Source organism: Neopsephotus bourkii, unplaced genomic scaffold, assembly GCF_033783945.1.
Source record: "Neopsephotus bourkii isolate Nb327-2 ecotype Australia unplaced genomic scaffold, CSIRO-AGI_Nbou_v1 NB_318, whole genome shotgun sequence".
Classification (NCBI taxonomy): domain Eukaryota; kingdom Metazoa; phylum Chordata; class Aves; order Psittaciformes; family Psittacidae; genus Neopsephotus; species Neopsephotus bourkii.
The window spans coordinates 6,589,974-6,609,355 of NW_026900826.1; the positions used below are offsets into that span (position 1 = coordinate 6,589,974).

The 19,382-nt window shown below is 37.5% G+C and overlaps 1 protein-coding gene across 3 annotated transcripts in view; it reads left to right on the plus strand.

Annotated features, from left to right (window-relative positions):
- The window catches only part of TJP1 (tight junction protein 1), a 192,554-nt gene that overhangs the window by 159,014 nt on the left and 14,158 nt on the right, over positions 1-19,382 (plus strand). For all 3 annotated transcript variants that reach the window (XM_061347543.1, XM_061347544.1, XM_061347545.1), the window contains 18 exons: positions 195-298; positions 911-1,079; positions 1,434-1,578; positions 7,142-7,278; positions 9,359-9,464; positions 10,297-10,447; positions 10,989-11,097; positions 11,787-12,006; positions 12,426-12,610; positions 12,743-12,838; positions 13,269-13,351; positions 13,688-13,898; positions 14,334-14,434; positions 15,435-15,785; positions 16,192-16,443; positions 17,229-18,128; positions 18,496-18,590; positions 19,076-19,300. In XM_061347543.1, coding sequence (XP_061203527.1) covers positions 195-298; positions 911-1,079; positions 1,434-1,578; positions 7,142-7,278; positions 9,359-9,464; positions 10,297-10,447; positions 10,989-11,097; positions 11,787-12,006; positions 12,426-12,610; positions 12,743-12,838; positions 13,269-13,351; positions 13,688-13,898; positions 14,334-14,434; positions 15,435-15,785; positions 16,192-16,443; positions 17,229-18,128; positions 18,496-18,590; positions 19,076-19,300 — 3,640 coding nt within the window. The remainder of the gene's footprint in view (positions 1-194; positions 299-910; positions 1,080-1,433; positions 1,579-7,141; positions 7,279-9,358; positions 9,465-10,296; positions 10,448-10,988; positions 11,098-11,786; positions 12,007-12,425; positions 12,611-12,742; positions 12,839-13,268; positions 13,352-13,687; positions 13,899-14,333; positions 14,435-15,434; positions 15,786-16,191; positions 16,444-17,228; positions 18,129-18,495; positions 18,591-19,075; positions 19,301-19,382) is intronic.

Consider the following 19,382-nt stretch of genomic DNA (forward strand, 5'->3'; position numbering starts at 1 on the left):
ATGATAACAGGCAGAGTTAGAAAAGAGATGGATATAATGGTAAATCCCTAGTGTAATTCAGCTACAGCCCTTCATGTGCCAAGTTCACTGTCCTCTTTCTGTTTCCAGTGTAAATGTAAATCTTCACATACCTCCCTACATTTTTTACTACTGTTTCATCAGTTCTCTTTTTCTTTTATTGCTGATGTATAAAGAGTATGGTCTACGGTTGGCAAGTCACATATTTGTGAAAGAAATATCACAGGATAGCCTTGCAGCACGAGATGGCAATATTCAGGAAGGAGATGTTGTACTGAAGGTACGGTAAATGGTGGTGATGTTGGCTCAAAAGGAAGAGTGTTGTGCAGATGTTCTTAGAATTAGCTGTCTCTTAATAACATAACTATTGTTGGTAGAAGATGTATAATTTACTAAATTATTTCAGAGATCAATGAATTGAAGTATAAATCAGTATTTCTCAGATGTTGTGCCATTGAGCATTACTGGAACTTCAGTTTAAATGTTGATTTTTATGGTTTTTTTTTTGGGTTGTTTTTTTTTTTTTTTTAGAAATCAATATATCAAGGATTTTTAATTCATACTAACACTTTTTGTTTGAAGATACTGATGTAAATGTGTTGGTGCAGGAAAACGTGCCATTCCTAACTCTGCTGAATATAGCAGTGGTGCTTCAAAAAATGCAACTAATACTTTAAAAGTTTTGTATTGGTGGTAGAGGCTTTGCCTTTGAAAGGTGAAAATAATTTTCTCTATAATGTTACATAGTTTGAATTAGCCTAATAGTCTTCCATTGTATGTTGGTAGTTGGGTAAATATCTTGGATGATCCTAAATATAATCTGTGGATATGTATATCTGGAGATTCACTTTTTTTTCTTCAGTAAGTTTATATATGCTTTTTTCTCTTCTAGATAAATGGCACAGTGACAGAAAATATGTCCTTAGCAGATGCAAAAACACTAATAGAAAGGTCAAAAGGCAAGTTGAAGATGGTCGTTCAGCGAGATGAAAGAGCTACGCTGTTGAATGTCCCAGATCTTTCTGACAGTATTCATTCTGCTAATGCATCAGAAAGAGATGGTGAGTATGAATAAACTTGTTTTCCAAAGGGAGAGAGGAATTTCCTGTGTTGTAAAGATGTGAAATAAATAAGTGGGATGGGAGGAGGGGGAAGAAGAGTTAGGAGTGAGATTGCCATGTGGGTAAATTCTTGTTTGAATGCGATTGAAATCTACACCTTCAAAAACAGGGGAGAAGACTATAGAGTTCTAATTCTTGTAATTGTTCTGTCAGGAATATTAGTTGTTTCAAAATAATAAATATAGATTCAACATCTTCATAAAAGTTCTCTGCAAAAGCTTATTTCCATTTGAGCAGGTCATGCCACCATTTTAATTACAATCATTTCATGAAAAAACAACTTTTATTTAACAGACATTTCAGAAATTCAGTCGCTGGCATCAGATCATTCCAACCGATCCCATGACAGGCCCCGCCGCAGTCGTTCACGATCTCCTGACCAGAGGTCAGAGCCTTCAGACCATTCCAGACATTCTCCACAACAGCCCAGCAACGGCAGGTGATGGCAGCATTATATTATTTTATTTTTTTAAATCAACTATTTAATGTGTTGTAATAGTACTTGGATTTAAAATGTGAGTAACATGGTGCAGAGCTATGATAGCAGTAATATGGCATTCTTTGTCTCGAGAGATGCAGCTGATAATGATCCAGATTTTGTTAGACGTCAGGAGAAATTGAATGTTTAACTTCAATGCTATCCCTTTCTTAAACATAACCTTAGAGCATGGTTGTATTAATGCAATGTAAGTTTGATAGCAATATGTTATTGAAGCATATGCAGTTACATTTTGCTTTTAGAAAGCGGTTAACTGCAAGGATATTTGAGCAGACTAGCAGCACAGTTCCTGTTGAATGCCCAACCTGGGTAAACATATTGAAATCTTGCTTTATTTAAGCACAGGCTTTTTATTTTTCTCACTAGCCGCCTTTAAAGTTATCTTTGTTTCTGAATACATTTTGTTTCTGAATACATTTAACCTCTGTTAAATAACGTCTATTGCACAGCAGTTTTAGCTTTTGGAATGTAGTTTTTAATACTTGAACTTGGTCCTACTAGGACTTTCGTGATAATTCAGAAGTAGACAGGTCTTATATGAATTTAGAGAGAAGTAATCTTTTGTATGGTTTGATAAGTCTTCTTCTGTCATGTGAAACTTTAGTCTTGAATAATATAAGTATGTCCTGTTTTGTATTTCCAGTCTGTTGGAAATTGACAATTTATTGACATAGAATGTCAGTGTTGGATTTTGGGTTCTGCTAAATATTTGTAAGAGAAAAGTTTACCTTCTGGATGCTCACAGATGATGGAGTAGAAGTTAAATTGATCTGTTGCAAATTTCAAATTCAGAGCCTGTATTTGAAGTTTTACAGATACTGTCAAAACCCAATTGCATCTGGCTGTTCCATAAAACAAAGATAAGCCTGACTAGTTACTAATAACATTTTGTTTGCCTAAGGGGAAAATAACACTTGCACCTTTTAAGGTTTGTAGTGTCTTCTAATGGCTTATAAAACTGCAAGGCAGATCTTAAGTGCACACACACCTGGTTGGCTCATGGTTTACAAACATCCCTGTTTCTCTTCTATCTATGTTGTTTGGAGGGACCGCAAAGTATGAAAGTTTGTTTTCAAATAGGAACCCCGTATTAATGGGAAAATCTTAAAAGCGGCATCCGAGATGCCAGGATTTGATTCTGAAGGTTGAGATATCTCCGTTAGTTTTTAAAGCCTTTCTTTCTGGACCTGCATTTCTAGTGTGTGCTAAAAGGGCCTGTGGAGGGAGGAATAACAAAAAAAAATAAAAAAAAATCCATCAAAACTGAAACTGTGACTGACTTACCCTAGTGTTAGTGCTTTCCTGTCCTATTACAGTGGTTTAGGTACATGGTCACTTCCTCCCTATGGACTACACTGTCAGAAGAATTAAATCCTTCCTGAGAAGGAACTTTGAAGTTATCTCAACTCTGAATGCATCCGCTCTATCTGCTTTATGAACAAGAACTACCTTGGCATGGATTGACTTCCTGTTGGACATGTTCTTTTCAAGATCAGAAAATCTGGGCCCTGAGCCATGCAAAGAAAAACATGTTAAAAGCACCTTCTCTTCGTAGTGGTTATTTGTGCAAGTTCAGATCTGTTGTAAGATAAAAGTAGCTGCAACTGCTTTATAATTTAAAATTTGGTAGACAACCTAGAAGAAAAAAAGGCTTGAGAATCACATTCGAGCTTAAAGATACATTACAAACGTATTGAAGATAATTAGTCTTTATTTAAATCCTGCTCTGCCAAGTGTTTGTATGTTAATGAGGAGAGAAACTCCAGGGGAATCCTTTTCATAGAAGCTTAACTACAGACTGACGCTTTCAGGTGTCCACTAATGTACAGAAATCTCCAGCAGACTTGCTTCAGGATCTGGTAGGGTCTTCAGTGTTGTTCATCTGTCAGGATCCCATACTGGTATATACACCAGTGTGACTGCAGTTTTCCTGGATATAGAACTTCCATAAGTTTCTGGCAGTAACAGGTTGCTGAGCTGAACCCATCCTGAAAAGTGGCGTTTACATCCAGGTCTTGGCAAGTCCTGTCAGTTTTCATCGCTGGGTTGCCTTTTACCTGTTGAAAGAACTCCCACTTGGGAACTCTCATATGCTGCCTTCCTCACCTGGATACTAGAATAGCAAAAATGTTTTCTGATATGTTTAACACTTACCAAGAAGAAAGATGTGGCAACTTGGAGAAATTTCTGTAGAGGTCATCATTACTTCTGGAAGGATGATGTTGACTTCTGTAATACAGTTGTCAGTTTATATGCGGCATGAGACATGTGTCCACTTTCAAAACAAGTTGAGAAACTGGAATACAGGACAGCTTCTTGGCTGTCTTTTCATGATAAACTTTTTGATATGTGTTAAAAACACTTTTGGAAGGAGCCTGCATGTTCAAAACTTGCTGTGCAAACAAGCATTCCAACTGTGCATTGCAGACAGTCTCTTTCAGTTCTGAAGTAGTAGTCGCTGCTGATGACAGTAGTGTATGGCTGATGTCATTTTGTGACTGCAAGTCACGTGCTTGTTAGATATACTATAAAAAGAAGGGGGTGGAAAATGAGGTAGAGGGTGCCCTGACGCAGCACAGATGGTAAACAATAGTGTCACAGTGCACACAGTGAACAATACATAGTGTCTTGGGAAGTGCAGCTGTCAGGTTTTTAACAAGTTTCTGTCACCCAGAACCCAGTGACAGCATCAGTCAAGAGGTTCCTTTATCATCTTGTACTGTGAAATACTCGGTGTTTACCAGACAATTTGAGTGAATCAAGAAAAATACTACTGTCCTGCTGTTCTGATTTTCTTCCTTTTCTGTTCCGTCACCATTTATACTTCATCGGCTTTTTCCCATTCAAACTTTGTTGTCTTAGGTGGGGTAAAACCAACCTTTTCAGGCATTGAGGTTGTCAAAGTTTATTTGCTTACATGCATAGCAGTAGCCCAAGTCTAGAAGGTTGTTGCTTCAGATATTTACCCACCACTATTTTGTCCTTTGCTCTCAATATCTCTATTTTAGTTACTGTTCTTGGGAGCTGTTTTCTTCCATAATTATGCTCCTTTTTCTATATGCAGGTATAAAACCAGCATAAAATTGCACTAGTTTTGGACTATGTGGAGAAGAAATATAAAATGAACTTTGTTCTTGTTTAGTAACTGCAGTATTTTTAAAGCAAAACAGAGATACTACTACTCCGGAATAATGCTTCTGTGAAGTGTGAAGACGTGTGGAAACAGGGAGGGCTCATGGGGAAATCTATTGTAATACCTTGTTAACTGGAGCTCATTACCCAAAAATCTGTGCACGGGGAGGGGAATTAGTTATAGCTTACACTGCTACAGGACTTTTTTTTTGACACTTATATCTGCATTTAAAGTGCTAAATGCATGTGTGTCTGTTTTTGACAAGCCAGGAAGTAGTTTCAGGGGAATGAGGAGTCCAGTCATACTTTAGTCTGGTGCTGGAGGTGAAAAATATAAGCTTTTAGCTTACGTACGTAATTTCATGTGCAAATTACAATATGCTGGAAATCAGAAAGAGAAGTAGTAAGATTTTCACAGGTGAACTTGGGGAGCAAAGTAGAAAGATCAAGGCTAACTTCTAATTATTTTGGATGCAGTGTTTTTAGTGTCATTTTAATCAACTCCGGAAGCTCCCCCAAAGGGGTTTATCTGAATAAATAAGGCACAAATAAGTATTTTAAAAATTAGGCTGCTGTACTTGTTTTTACCAGCGACTTGCAACAAGATGGTTGTTATAATGTAAGGGTGCCAGTGTCTCCCCAGACTGTTGTGGTGGCAGTATTTCCAGTGCTTTTCTGTATTCTTTGTGTGTGTGTGTGTTTCTGTCTGGTGGTAGCTTTTTTTCTTCTTATTTGCCTTCAGGCACGCAGTATTAGAACTGGCAGAAGAAAGTGCTGAAAAGTCTTTAGTGTGTCTTGACTGAATAGCTAAGCTTTGTTTCTGGTGTTTAAGACTTCACATTGCTTCAGGAAGGCATGTTCTTGTATTTAGATGTTTACTATTTACTCTTTTTTGCCCATCTTGGATGAATAGATTTGTTGGGATCTTTTTTCTGAGGCATATTTCCAACTCTTGAAGTATTGGTTTTCATTAAAAATAGTATTTACTCTTTAAAATGATTTTTTAATGTTTATTTTTTAGTTTTTGATACATTTGAACTTTAAGGGAATTAATGATCATTATTGCCTAGTAGCACCATCTAGCTGTTGGTAGGGGAAGACTTGACAGATACCTTCTTTATGAGAGGAGATGGGCTTGCACCTACTGACCAGCCCAGTGTTCTCTTTGAGGAAGTATTTTTCCCCTCCTGGGCAACTGAGTCTCTGACTTACATAAAAAGCTATGATTTGTTTGTGTCTCTTGTCTCTGATATTTTTTATATCCTTGTTTATTTGACAACTTTCAGCAATTGTATAGATACTTCAAGCATCTCTTCACATTTTTCTTTCCTTTTTCCTTTTTTTTTTTTTCTTTAATGTACATGGTCTTGAATTAAGACCGCCTCTTTGGTATATTGACTTACTTTTGTTTTTCCAGGTGATTATTAATGCTCTGAGCCTATTAAATGATTTAAATTCCAAAAGATAGCAGTGTAACAGCTTTTTGACATACAACATATGTACTGTTCATTTCTACTATGGTACAGCTGGTAGCTGTACCTTTATATAACAATATAAGAATGCCTGAGCCTTTGAGCTAAAGGAATAGAAATTATGTTCTATGAGCTTTAGTTAGTCTCATCATGTAAAGAACAAGAGATTTTATTCTTTCCTTTTTAAAGTTTTCCTATGTCTTTGTTTTACACTGAAAGCATTTGTAAGCAATGCATAAGAAGCAGCCAGTTGTTGTATTACTGAAATACATGGATGACTGAGTGTATGAGAATCACTCCTGTAATTGCTTGGATTGAAGGCCTTACAGCTTCTGAAGACTAAGATACCAAGGGCATGTTCGTGTTCTACCTTTTATCTCTGCAAATCCCTACTAAGAGCTGCACTGGCAACACTTTAGTTCCAGAGCACGTGCCATACAAAGGATCAGATATGTTAGCTTGATCACAGCAAAGCTGAAAAATTAAGCCTAAAAATCCATGATTTCTGTAGGGAGGTGTATGAAGACAGCCATCATAACTGCTGTTCTCCTTTCTTCTCAGTTTCTTTGAAAGCTTTCAATATACAGAGCATGTGTATGACTTCCGTGCTTGAAGTGGAGAGCAGTGTGTTCCACTATGTTCTTCCTCTTTGTAAATAGCCGTATCTAGAGAAGTCCTTTATTAACATGAAGTTAGGGAAAAAATGCCTGGATTAAGAAGTGGTAAGAATTATTAATAATGTGATAGTCTAAGAAAAAAAGCCTTGTTAAATAGTAATTGGTAGTTCCTTACCCACTAGACATGAACTTCATGAATGAAAGGATTTATTCTTTAGTCTTAGTAGATCAAAGTCATGGAAACAATTCTATATGTAGAACGGAATCTTTTTTCTGATATAGTCTTCGAAGCAAAGAAGATGAGAGAATAACTAAACCAGGAGCAGTCTCTACACCTGTAAAGAATGCGGATGACGTTTCCAAAACTATGGAAGAGGTAGCAGTCGAAAGAGCTGAAAAACAAACTCCGCCTCTTCCAGGTAAAAGCATTAAAATATAGTAACTGTACATGTTGCTGAGAATGGATGACCAGTGAAGACTTCATGCCATTGCATATTTGAGGAATGATTACTAAGGTCTTAAAACAAAGTCCTAAGTATTTTTATTTCTGAATATTAACAGTCCTTGTAATCATACCCCTGTTTATATCTTAAAGAGTTTTGGTCTGGGAAACCCAAGCTGTGGGGTCTGCCCATTATATAGGGGTCAGACTTCCGTGTTAAGAGCTGTATTTGTAGGTGATGGTCATAGTTTTGTCCTGATTTCTTAAGTAAGGTTAACATTTGCTATTTCTCTTCTGAGAGGCAATTAGTAGACTGGTTTTTAGGGGTTACTGTAGCAGGCTATATTTAAACAAGGATGTAGGCAAGCATGTTTAGAACTACTGCTTCCGAGACAATTCAGAACATGCTGAAATGCTCTGTTAGTGTAGCACTTTCTAATTACAGTCATGGACCAAGAAGGCATTTTAACAAGTGCAGTACATCTAACAAAACCACATTCATGTTTTTCCGAAAGGGAAGGATAAGCTAAAGGGCAGCAGATAAATGCCAGTTGGTGTAAAAGAGACAAAAAACGTAACAGTGACAAGACATTGTTCTGGGCAGGCCGATTTGTAATATTTTTGTTTACAGAATGAGACATTTTCAGTGAAATTTTAAGTGGAGGAAGAGGAGTTGTGCAGGTGGCTTAGAGGTGGCTCTTGAAAGGCTGGGCCAAATGAGGAAAAACCACATTCAAACTTGTAAATATGTGCGGTTTTAGGGAATGAGCGGTTACACTCCTGTGTATAGTATTTTGTAGCTCAGTAAAGAATTGAAGGAGTTATGATGTTTGTAGACTCTGAAATTTGTTGAAAATGAAAACAGTAGACTTCCTAATGCAGGAGATACTATTAAAAAAAAAGTCATGGAGGTGACCTGAATGAACAGAATGCACATGAAGTAAGTTTATATTTGCCAAGATAGAAAAAAGATGTGGTAGTGAGATTGCATGAATTCTGTCTCTTTATAATATATTAAAGATTAATAACTGGCATAATTCAAAGCCAGCCAGGACAGGAAACACTTGAGATGGTTCTTAATCCAAAATAATGTACTAATGATTAGTTTGAAGGACTGGCAAGCAAGTAGTACATACTGTGAGGATTTTGTCGGTTAGTGGGGAAGAAGGAATTACTCATTACTGAGTTAGAAAAGTGGTTGGTAGATACTGTGGCAGCTTGCTGCTTAGTCTGAGAACAAGAAAACTCATGGTTGTTTGTGTCAAAGGAGGGTGGAACGAAAGTATGTGTTCAGAGGGATTCATCAGAGGCTGAAATTACCAATTTCAAACAAGTCCATTTAGTAATTTGAAAAGAATACAGAGTTGTTGTTTGAAGCCAGCCTTATTTGAAATCAGCTTTTTTCAAATGTGCAGAGATAAGCCTTAAATAGAATTTCTTTAAAAATAAGCAATCAAGTAGCAGAGAAGAGCCCCTCCCTGTTAATGTTCATTACTAAGGGAAGACAGCAGTGGCAGTTTCCTCTTAGTAACTTGAGAGAATCTATGCAGCAAAGCCATAGTATGGGCTTACCTTTAAGAACTGCCAACTGGACCAAAGTAAGCATCAAAATCTGCCAGCCTCAAGGCATGCAGCAGTAATTCGAGTGTAGTATTTTCATTTCAGGAATTCAATTCCTGACAGAAGAGAGCCCATGGAAAATGTAAAAGTTGTATCAATTAAATCAAGGTGAGAGACGGGAGGATTGAAAGTGGTCTTGGGATCACACAGCCTTCTAGTTCTCGTAGTTCTACAGTGTTTGGGGTACTTAATGAAGTAGAAAGGAAGTTGGGGGATTTTTACTGAAGTAATACTTAGGCCAGTAATCATGCTGCTTTGAATGGCACAGTGAGAGTGTCTTCTGTTGTTCTGAGTTTCTAATATTACACTGCCACGTGTGTTGAAGTAGGCTAGAGGCGGGTTACTGAATAAATCACTAGTTTTTAATAAAGGTAAGCTTTACTTTCTCATCTTTAAATGACCAAATGGATATTTGAAGTCTTTTGGTATTTTAATAGAACCAAAGCCAGTGTATGCACAAGGAGGTCAGCCAGATGTTGATCTACCAGTCAGTCCGTCTGATGGCCCTTTACCCAATTCAACCCATGAAGATGGAATGCTTCGGTAATGTAACTCTGAATTTTATTCAAATATGCCTGGTTCTTGAGCAAATCAAGCTTTTATCTAAAGTGATGAATAACCTGTGTAAATGATGTAATGTCAAATCCAATATGCTGTGCTGATACTTCTATTCAGAAATATCAGGATATAGACTTAAGGTTTATTCCTGCGTCTTGCTGGCGCTTATATTATTTAATATACCATTTTAAAGTCTAGTAATTCTCTATGGAAATGAGCAGTTAGAATGATCAGCTAGTGAAAAGAACCTGCAGTGTTTCTCTCTTTCTGGGTGCCCTGCCCCTCCTGCCCTGTCCCCATCTCCAGAGACAGGAGAGATACTGTAGCACATTCTTTTCCTTTTATAAAATTATCGGAGGGCAGTGACTAAGGTCACTACAGAAATGCGAGGTTGTGACATGGAAGTGAGTCTGCTTCAACTGGGATCTCCTTTATTGACATTAGTGTACATGAGAATAGATTCTAGTTTGCTTTTGTCTCAAATTTATCTAAATGTCTTTAGAGCCAAAATAAATGTATATGCCAGGACAGTTGTTTACAAGGAGGAACATTTATGGAAGAGTATCCAAGTGTCTCACTTAAATCACTGTAAGACAAACCAACCCCTGTAAACAAGTAAATACGGGTGGGTTTTTTGAAGTGCTGCTAATGAGTGTGTTGTAATGCTGCAGTTGATAAGCAGTTAATGATATGGATAGCAAAACATTCTCTGATTTAAATGTTAAGCAAACTAGTTCTTTGCATATGCTCAGTCTCAAATTTACCAGCATGTTTTATACTATTACATCTCTAAGTGAAATATTTTCTGAATCTCTAGGCCAAGCATGAAACTGGTAAAATTCAGAAAAGGAGATAGTGTGGGCTTGCGACTAGCAGGTGGCAATGATGTTGGCATATTTGTAGCTGGTGTTCTGGAAGACAGCCCTGCAGCAAAAGAAGGATTAGAGGAAGGGGACCAGATTCTCAGGGTATGTCAAAATCAGTAACAGTACAAATGTTTTCCTGTACCAAAGTAGTTTTCCTGTACCAAAGTAGGTTTCCTTTCTGTAGCATTGAAGGTACTTACTTTGTAGTTCTTAGAGGTATTTTTTTGTGTGCACTTACTCCATGAATTAATAGCAGCAAAACCTCTTGTTACTATGCTGTTGTTAGGAAGGCTATTAAGTTTTACATCCAATTTCTGAGATTGATTCAGTTGATAAAGTTGAGTTTGATAACTGTTCAGTCAGTAAATTATGAGGACTCTTACTGGTGGTTTTAAATGTTCGTAATATTTATCTAAGGAACAGCTAATGAACCTATTATTCTGGAAGCTATGGTTTATTGAGAATTAATGTGTCACTACTCAGAGATACAAGAGACCTTGAGATAGACGCGCATGGTGCATGTATGGAACTGAATTCAGAAAAAAATCATAGTAATAAGCTGATACAGGTTTCCTGTTGTATAGTTAAATCTGTTATACTAATGCCATATGCTAAATCAAACCAATTACTTCATTGATACCAGGTAAATAATGTAGACTTCACGAATATCATCAGAGAAGAAGCTGTCCTTTTTTTGCTTGATCTTCCTAAAGGTGAAGAAGTGACCATTTTAGCACAGAAGAAAAAAGATGGTAAATATTTGCATATTGGGAGCAATGTAGTAGGTTGTTTGGAACAGCATAAGTATAGTGAATGATGGCTAACTTCTGGCTTCCAAGAAGTTGTTGACTTATGAAGACTGTCAAGTTTTGGGTTTTATTTGGCTTTGGGATAGGTTATTACTACAAATGGACTAGAGATTGAAATTGTAATAGTAAACCACCACCACCACCCCCCCCAACCCAAAGGAACAAACAAAACCCCCTAACAAAACAAACCCACAAAAATCCCACTGAAAGTAACTCCTGGCATCTAATAAAAGTATGGCGTGAAACCTGGGGGGGCAGCTGGAAAGTCTGTTGGAGTCATACCATTGTATCCTGGGTTTGCTGTAACTGTTACAGCCGAACCCAGGACACCTTGAAAATGAATGATTACACTGTTGCACACACAAACCTCTTGGGTCCAAGTGAACTGAATTGAACTTGCACTGGCAGAGAATTTCTTGCCTTGAAAGCTGAATTTATATTGATAGATTAAGTTGGTATTAATAGTTACGCTGCTTAAAATGGAGCAGCTTTGAGACATTACAGCTTCTTGAAGTATTATTGTATATTGAAAACAAACAGAAGGTGAGGCACTGTTGCTCTTATGAACATTAGGACATCACTTGAATTTACATAACACATTCTACTTTTGGTTTTCTTTTTCCTTTTTTCAGTCTATCGTCGCATTGTTGAGTCTGATGTAGGGGATTCTTTCTATATTAGAACTCATTTTGAATATGAAAAGGAATCTCCTTATGGACTAAGTTTCAACAAAGGTGAAGTGTTCCGCGTGGTGGACACTCTGTACAATGGCAAACTGGGTTCATGGCTGGCAATTCGAATTGGCAAGAATCATAAGGAAGTCGAAAGAGGTATCATACCTAACAAAAACAGGTACGATATTAAAATACATAAATTGCTGGTTTAAAGTTGTGGTTTTAAATTCTGTATCTGTAGAATGAATGATTGCACTTGGCTGCAGGGCACGGGTTTGTAGAACTGGTTTAGTCAGAAAAAGTGATAGTGTTAAAACAAGTTGAAGTTAAATCTCTAACCTATGTATTTGGTTTTAACTCTTGTACAGTCCACAAAAACACTAAAAGCTTTCTCTTCAATACAAGAGACAAGGCTACGTAATGCTTTAGAAATGTGATATCAGCCTCAGTGGTTCAATCTAGTTCTTTCTAATACAGAAACAACAGAAGCTTGATTCAGCAGGTGGTAGTGGGTTTTGGAAGTATAAGCTTGCTAGTCAAGCATTACTTCAGAAGCTGACTTCTGTGATAACTGGTTGGGATTTGTTGTCGTCTTAGAGCTGAGCAACTAGCTAGTGTACAGTACACGCTTCCAAAGACAGCAGGAGGAGATCGAGCGGATTTTTGGAGATTCAGAGGTTTGCGTAGTTCAAAAAGAAATCTACGAAAAAGCAGAGAAGATCTTTCTGCACAACCTGTTCAGACAAAGTTTCCTGCCTATGAAAGAGTTGTTCTTCGGGAAGGTATGGCTTTATTCTCACTGTTGCAGACTAACAGATCTGTGTGATTTGCTTTGTCGTAGCCTACATATAGAAGAGTGTCTTGATTTTGTTTTAATCAATCAATGCATTTTGACTTTTTGCTTTCAATTCTAGCTGGGTTTCTCAGACCTGTAACCATTTTCGGTCCAATAGCTGATGTGGCACGTGAGAAACTTGCTAGAGAAGAACCGGATATCTTTCAAATTGCAAGTAAGTGTGGAATAATGTTTTGTGCAGTTATAAAGTAGTCAACTTCCTTTTAGCTAGACAGTTTCTATGTCACTTTAGCTGTTACCATATTTAACAAGATGTTGATAGTGTAAAGGAACAGACAAAAAGTAAGCTCTTTCACTGGTTGCTTAGAATTCTCTGAGGGCAAGAGTAATATTAGCTCTCTTTATAGCCTTCTCAAATTTAATTTTAATTTGGTACTTTACCCTGTTTCTAAGTGCTTTTGTAAAGATACAGTGATTTTTCATGGTCAAATCAGTGGGCTGATTTGAATGTATTATTTTGAGGCAGGGGGAATGTCTTCAATCAGAATTAACAGTTTGAGCCATGGAGTGGTTTTATCATAATGAGTCAATGTAGAATATTTTGTAAACTTGCAACAGATTCTTTACTGTGTCCTTTTTACCAGAAAGTGAACCAAGAGATGCTGGTACTGACCAACGTAGTTCTGGCATTATTCGTCTTCACACTATAAAACAGATAATTGATAGGGTAAGTCTTTTACTGTCACTGTGCTTTTAACAAAAAAGAGTAAAACTGGTATCATCAAGTGAAGTGTTGGGTGTTTCTAATTTAGAAGACTAAGTAATAGGTGTGTTAAAAATAATTTTCTCGTGTTCAAAATGTGTATGTCTGTGTAGCCTGGTATTGGAATTTGGTTGGTTTCCAGTATTCAAATAGTAAAAGAATTTGAATCAATACTTTGAGACAATGAACTCTGTAAAAGTAACAGCAAGTAGATTTCTGGAGGGTGTTAAAGGGAAAAAAAAAAAAAGTAAAAAAAATCTTGAGTGATTCGCTTCTGTGCTTCTGTCTTTACCACAACAGGACAAACATGCTTTATTAGATGTCACTCCGAATGCAGTGGACCGTCTGAATTATGCCCAGTGGTATCCTATTGTAGTTTTCCTAAATCCTGATTCTAAGCAAGGTGTAAAGACTATGAGAATGAGGTTGTGCCCAGAATCACGAAAAAGTGCCAGAAAGCTGTATGAAAGAGCTCACAAGCTACGCAAAAATAATCACCATCTCTTCACAAGTAAGTAATTACATATACTAATTTTAGTATATCTGAGAGGGAGGGGGAGGCGTTCAGTAACCAACAGCTCATTGATGTATGCATTGTCTGCACGTAACTGCAGAAATGTAATATGAAATGTCAAAATGATGTTTCTAATAATAGATCTGGTGGCTTTGCAGGTTCGTCAGCCAAAATCAAATGTGCATAAATAGGAAGATGATGGCTAAACTCAAGTGTTGCTGTATTCCAAATTACTGTTAACTCAGTGTTTCCCCGGGAAAAAATGTCCCCAACTATATCAGGCTTTAACTTTGCTTTGAATGCTAATGTTTGTAGTACTGTTTAAATCTCATAGCTTTAATTTACCAGTTTATATTGCTTTTATTACTGGAGGTACACATCCTTCTTGTAGTTGCAGAAATCATAAGTCAAACTAACCTCCTGTACTTCTAGCTACCATTAACTTGAATTCAATGAATGAAGGATGGTATGGAGCTCTGAAAGAAGCAATTCAGCAACAACAGAACCAACTAGTGTGGGTTTCAGAAGGAAAGGTAAGAAATAACTTTTGGGGAGAAATTACAAAAATATTTACGAGAAGTTACTTGTTCTTTTGTTGTAACTGGTATTACAGATGGGGGTAGATACTTGTGGAATTAAGTTTGCTTTCCTTTTTAATTACTCATTTTAACCATCATTTGAAGATCTAAAGCAGTAATGCCTCATGGCTTGTGTGAACTGCTCTTCACTGATTTGTCACTACATGAGGTCAGTTGCTCTGTTCATGAGGGCATGAATTTTTCACTAATATAAAAGCAAGTGGCATATTCATGTTCTTTCTGATCTTTCTGAGACCAGTGTTCTCTTAGTTGTGAGAACACAGTTAAAAAAAAACCCAGAAGTTGGTATTCTATGTTCACTACTAAAACTCCACTTGCCTTCTCAAGCTGCATGTTAACTCTATGCACATTAGATCCATCCTCTTGAACCAATATGAAGCAAAGTGCCAACTGTAAGTAAGCAAATGATTAATCAGCTATTGCTACATAATTCTTTATTAGATATATCTTTATGAGATCTTATTTCCCTTATATATATATATATATATATAAACATTAACTTAATGATTCCAGTATCGTAATATCACTTTGAAGTGTAGCTTTGTGTCTTTTGAAACACTGATTTATATGAACAGTATACACTATCCTGTTTCTTACACTGACGGTCATCTGACCCTTTTGTGAAATGGTTAAAAGAGCTAGACTGCAGAAAAGCATTTCATCTTCAGTGATTAAAACCTGATTTCTCCTCCTTTGTGATACTCTGAGTTGTTGAAATCTCATATTCCTGCTATGCTGCTGGATTTGGAATATAACTAACTTATTTAACTACCAGACCTTCTGTTGTGGTTCAGAACAAAATAGATGCCTTCCATTTGTTCAGGTTTAATTATTCACACACACTCAAAAAAATCCTAGCTTTACAATACAAGAAAAAGGGCATTCTTGAAAAGGTATTTCAAAAAACATGTACTCTTAATTTTGTTTGACACAGGCAGATGGTGCTACAAGTGAGGACCTTGATTTACACGATGACCGCCTTTCTTACCTCTCAGCTCCTGGTAGTGAATATTCTATGTATAGCACAGACAGTAGACACACATCTGATTATGAAGACACAGATACAGAAGGGGGTGCTTATACTGATCAAGAACTGGATGAAACTCTGAATGACGAGGTTGGGACACCTCCTGAATCTGCTATTACACGTTCTTCTGAACCTGTTAGAGAGGATTCTTCTGGAATGCATCATGATACTCAAACTTACCCTACTTACGCATCTCAAGCTCAGCCACAGCCAAATCTCAGAGCTGATTCTTCAGGATTTAAAACAACTACTCAGCCGGTAAGAAAGTAATTCTGTACACTGACGACTGTACATTTACTTCAGGTTCTGAGTTGTCTTGAACAAGAAATCTGTGTTTATGATCTGCTTGCCAGTATTGTGAGTGCATACAAGAATCTGTCAACAGCAACAGCAATATGTTGGAGTGAGTTAGAGAATCAGCTTGCCCTGTCTGTTTCAGTGGCTTAATCTGACAGCAGGGGAATTGAAGTACCATCTACTTTAAATGTTTTGCTTTAATGCTCAGCATAAATTCTGGAAGTGCTAGTGCATGATACATTCAGTACATTTCATTCTACATCTAGCTGCATTGATCAAAGCATCATTTAAATGATATTAATATAAATCGAGAAGTCATACAGTGATTCAATAGTGGTATATTTAAAATATTTTAAACACTTCACAGAAAGCAGAAGCCTCACCTGCAGTCCCTTACCTTTCCCCGTCGCCTGAATCAAACCCTGCAACCTCATCAGCCTCCGCAGTAAATGCTAATGTAAACCTAACTAATGTCAGACTGGAGGAGCCTACTGCTGCTCCTTACAACTCTTACCAACCACAGGCGGGCCCCTTAAGAACATCAAGTACTGAGGGAGCTCATATAGTCCTAAGAGAACAAGAGTCATCATCCTTATCGCCGCATATAGATCCAGCAAAGGTACCTGTGCCCCATTGTTGCGCTGATTTCCTGCTATACATCAAGCTAGCACATGATCTTTTTGTTTTGCCATTATTTGGAGAATTCCTTCTAATGTTTTTGCTATAAGAGATCATGCAGGTTACAAAAAAACAGTGCATCTGAATTGCTAAGCATCATCTAATGTTTGTGTGCATGGCTTCAAAGTACATACCTTTCACTTCTCAAAAAGATGATATGTTATTAAAAAAGGCTGCATTCTATATTTTGATTTTACTTTGTGTGACTTTTTAGCTTGTCAGTGTTCTGCTGCTTATTAATGAGGCCTTGGGAAAAATCTGTTAGATCCCTAAAATGACACTAGATCTTGTATAATTTAAATCATGCCAAATCTTTGATCATGAAGGTGAATCCAGTTTGTTGAGTGACTGTATTCTTCCTTAGCAGTGCTAGAGCTAACTTAAATACGTAAATCAGTTGCTTCTGCTCTTCTCATGCCCTGCAAAAAAGTATGTGTGGTCTCTGTCGCCCCTGCCCTCCCTCCCCCCAGACACCAAACCCCAAAGGTGAGAGACTTAACTTTGTCTTTCCCTTTTTATCTGTGTAATTGTTTTTGCTTAAAAATAGGGCTAGAAGGCATCTCTTGAATCACCTGTGATTGCAAAGAAAACTCTGCATCAAATTATTCTGCTTTTAAACAAGATCAGAGCCAATATTTAGAACTTAGATTTGCTTAAAATGCTACATTTCAAATGCAGCTGCAGTTACTCTGCATTTTAACTGAGAACTGTGCCTCTCTTTAACAGATATACCGAAAGGATCCATATGTTAATGAAGAAGCATCCAGACAAAGCTATGTCTTGAAACAGCCAGCAATTAATCACCCAGTACAGAGACAAGAAAGAGACCCAAATCTGATCTATGAATCGCAGGCTCAGTATGCAGAAAAACAACCGAGTAGGGACTATGAACACTCAACATACAGATACGATTCTGCAAACTATGTAGATCAATTCCCTCGTGGTTATGACCCTCGCCTACATTATGATGAGCGTGTGCCTCCCTATGAGGAGCACTGGGCATATTATGATGAAAAACCGCCCTACAACCAAACAAGAACAGCTTATGAAAACCAGCCTCCTAGGGATCTTGATTCCAGACAAAACATAGATGAGAGCACAGAACGCAGCTATTATCCAGCACAACCTCGTTTTGAGGAACCCCCTACAATGAGCTATGATGGCAGACCTCGCTATGAGCATGCACCCAAAAACTTTAGCTTACCACAGGTGAGATATGAAGATCAACATACTGTTGGATATGACACACATGGTAGATATAAACAAGAAGCTCAGCCATACCAGTCAGTCATTTCTCGATCTCCTGAACCGAAGCAGTACTTCGATCCACATGTAAGGGCCTATGAACAAGGTCCTCCTCAAGCCTATAGTGCTAAAGCTGGACAGTATGAGCCTTCTCATAGCACTTCAGGTGTTTCTCTTCCTCCTCCCCCTTCATCACAAACAAAACCAGAAGTTTTGCCTTCTAACAGTAAACCACTGCCTACACCACCATCTCTAGCAGAGGAAGATGATGATCCAGCCATGAAACCACAGTCTGTGCGAAGTCGGGTTAAGATATTTGAAAGAAGAAGATCACCATCTTTGGAAAAAATGAAGGACCCAAGTGATACATCAGCTGTCAAGGTAAATCATTTGATATTTGTGAGGGGTTTTTACTGGTTGGTTGGCTTTTTTTTTCCTAAATTGCCTGCTTCTTGTTAATGAGACTAGATTGCAAGAAGTAAAATACTGTCTTGGAAAGAAAGCTTTACTGCTTGTGGAATAGCCTCTTAGCAACCTAACTGCAGTGTGTTTTAAAAGCAGAAGCTGAAAACATTGTGAAAACAGTGAAGGGGATCTTGCCATGCTGAAAATGACTCCGGTTCATCTTTCACTAGTATTTCATTCTGTTTTTTGTTTTGGGTGAGAGGAGGCGGTCTTAGTTTTCTTAAAGTGCTATATCTTTCTAAGTGTTAGAATCTGAGAGAATATGCTGTGCTTTTCTTTACAGCCTCCTGAGCTAGCACCTAAGCCTACACTCACAACTGCAAGCGGTCCAAAATCAACTTCTCAAAGCCATTATGAACACGACAAAACGACTTACAGGTAGATGCCCAATTGATTAATTAAATTTCATTCTTGACATGAGATCAGAATATTCAGAAAACTTACTTTAGGGGTTCAAATTGGAAACTCGACTGGGGAGTTGGAGTGTGTCATTACGACTTCTGTGTGTAGTGAGGCAGGGCATAAAGTCAGTTCTCATGCATATGATTTCTGGGTCATATCTGTGTCTTTCCAGCATTTTTGAGGAGGGTCTATCTCAAAATTTTTTTTTTTTTTTTTTTTGATTTTTGAGGTATTTAGAAAGTAAAAGTAAATGGAGTAGGTAAAGTAAAAGGGAAATAAGGATTTTCTTTCTTCGTGCTGTTTCACAACTATCTATTTCCATGTGGTTTAGGTTAAAAAGGCTATGTAATTGTAAGAATTAAATGTTGGTTGCCTACTAACTAGGTTGTAAAAGTTGAATTCCAATTCAGGTACTTATGCTTGTTGACTGTGTAAGGCAACTGTGTATTATTCTTGGTTAGGGCTCCAGAACCACAGAGACCTCAAGTGAAGCCACCTGAAGATATCGTGCGTTCAAACCATTATGATCCTGAAGAAGATGAAGAATATTACCGGAAGCAGCTCTCGTACTTTGATCGCAGGAGTTTTGAAAATAAGCCATCTGCGCAGGTTCCTGCCAGCCATCATTCTGAGCCCACTAAACCAATACATTCACAAAACCAGCTGAATTTCACCAATTATTCTAAGTAAGTTTGGGAGATTATTACTTATTTTTTTCCTTTTGAAAAAGGAGCGAGGCATGTAGGACTAAACCACAAGTTCTGCCTC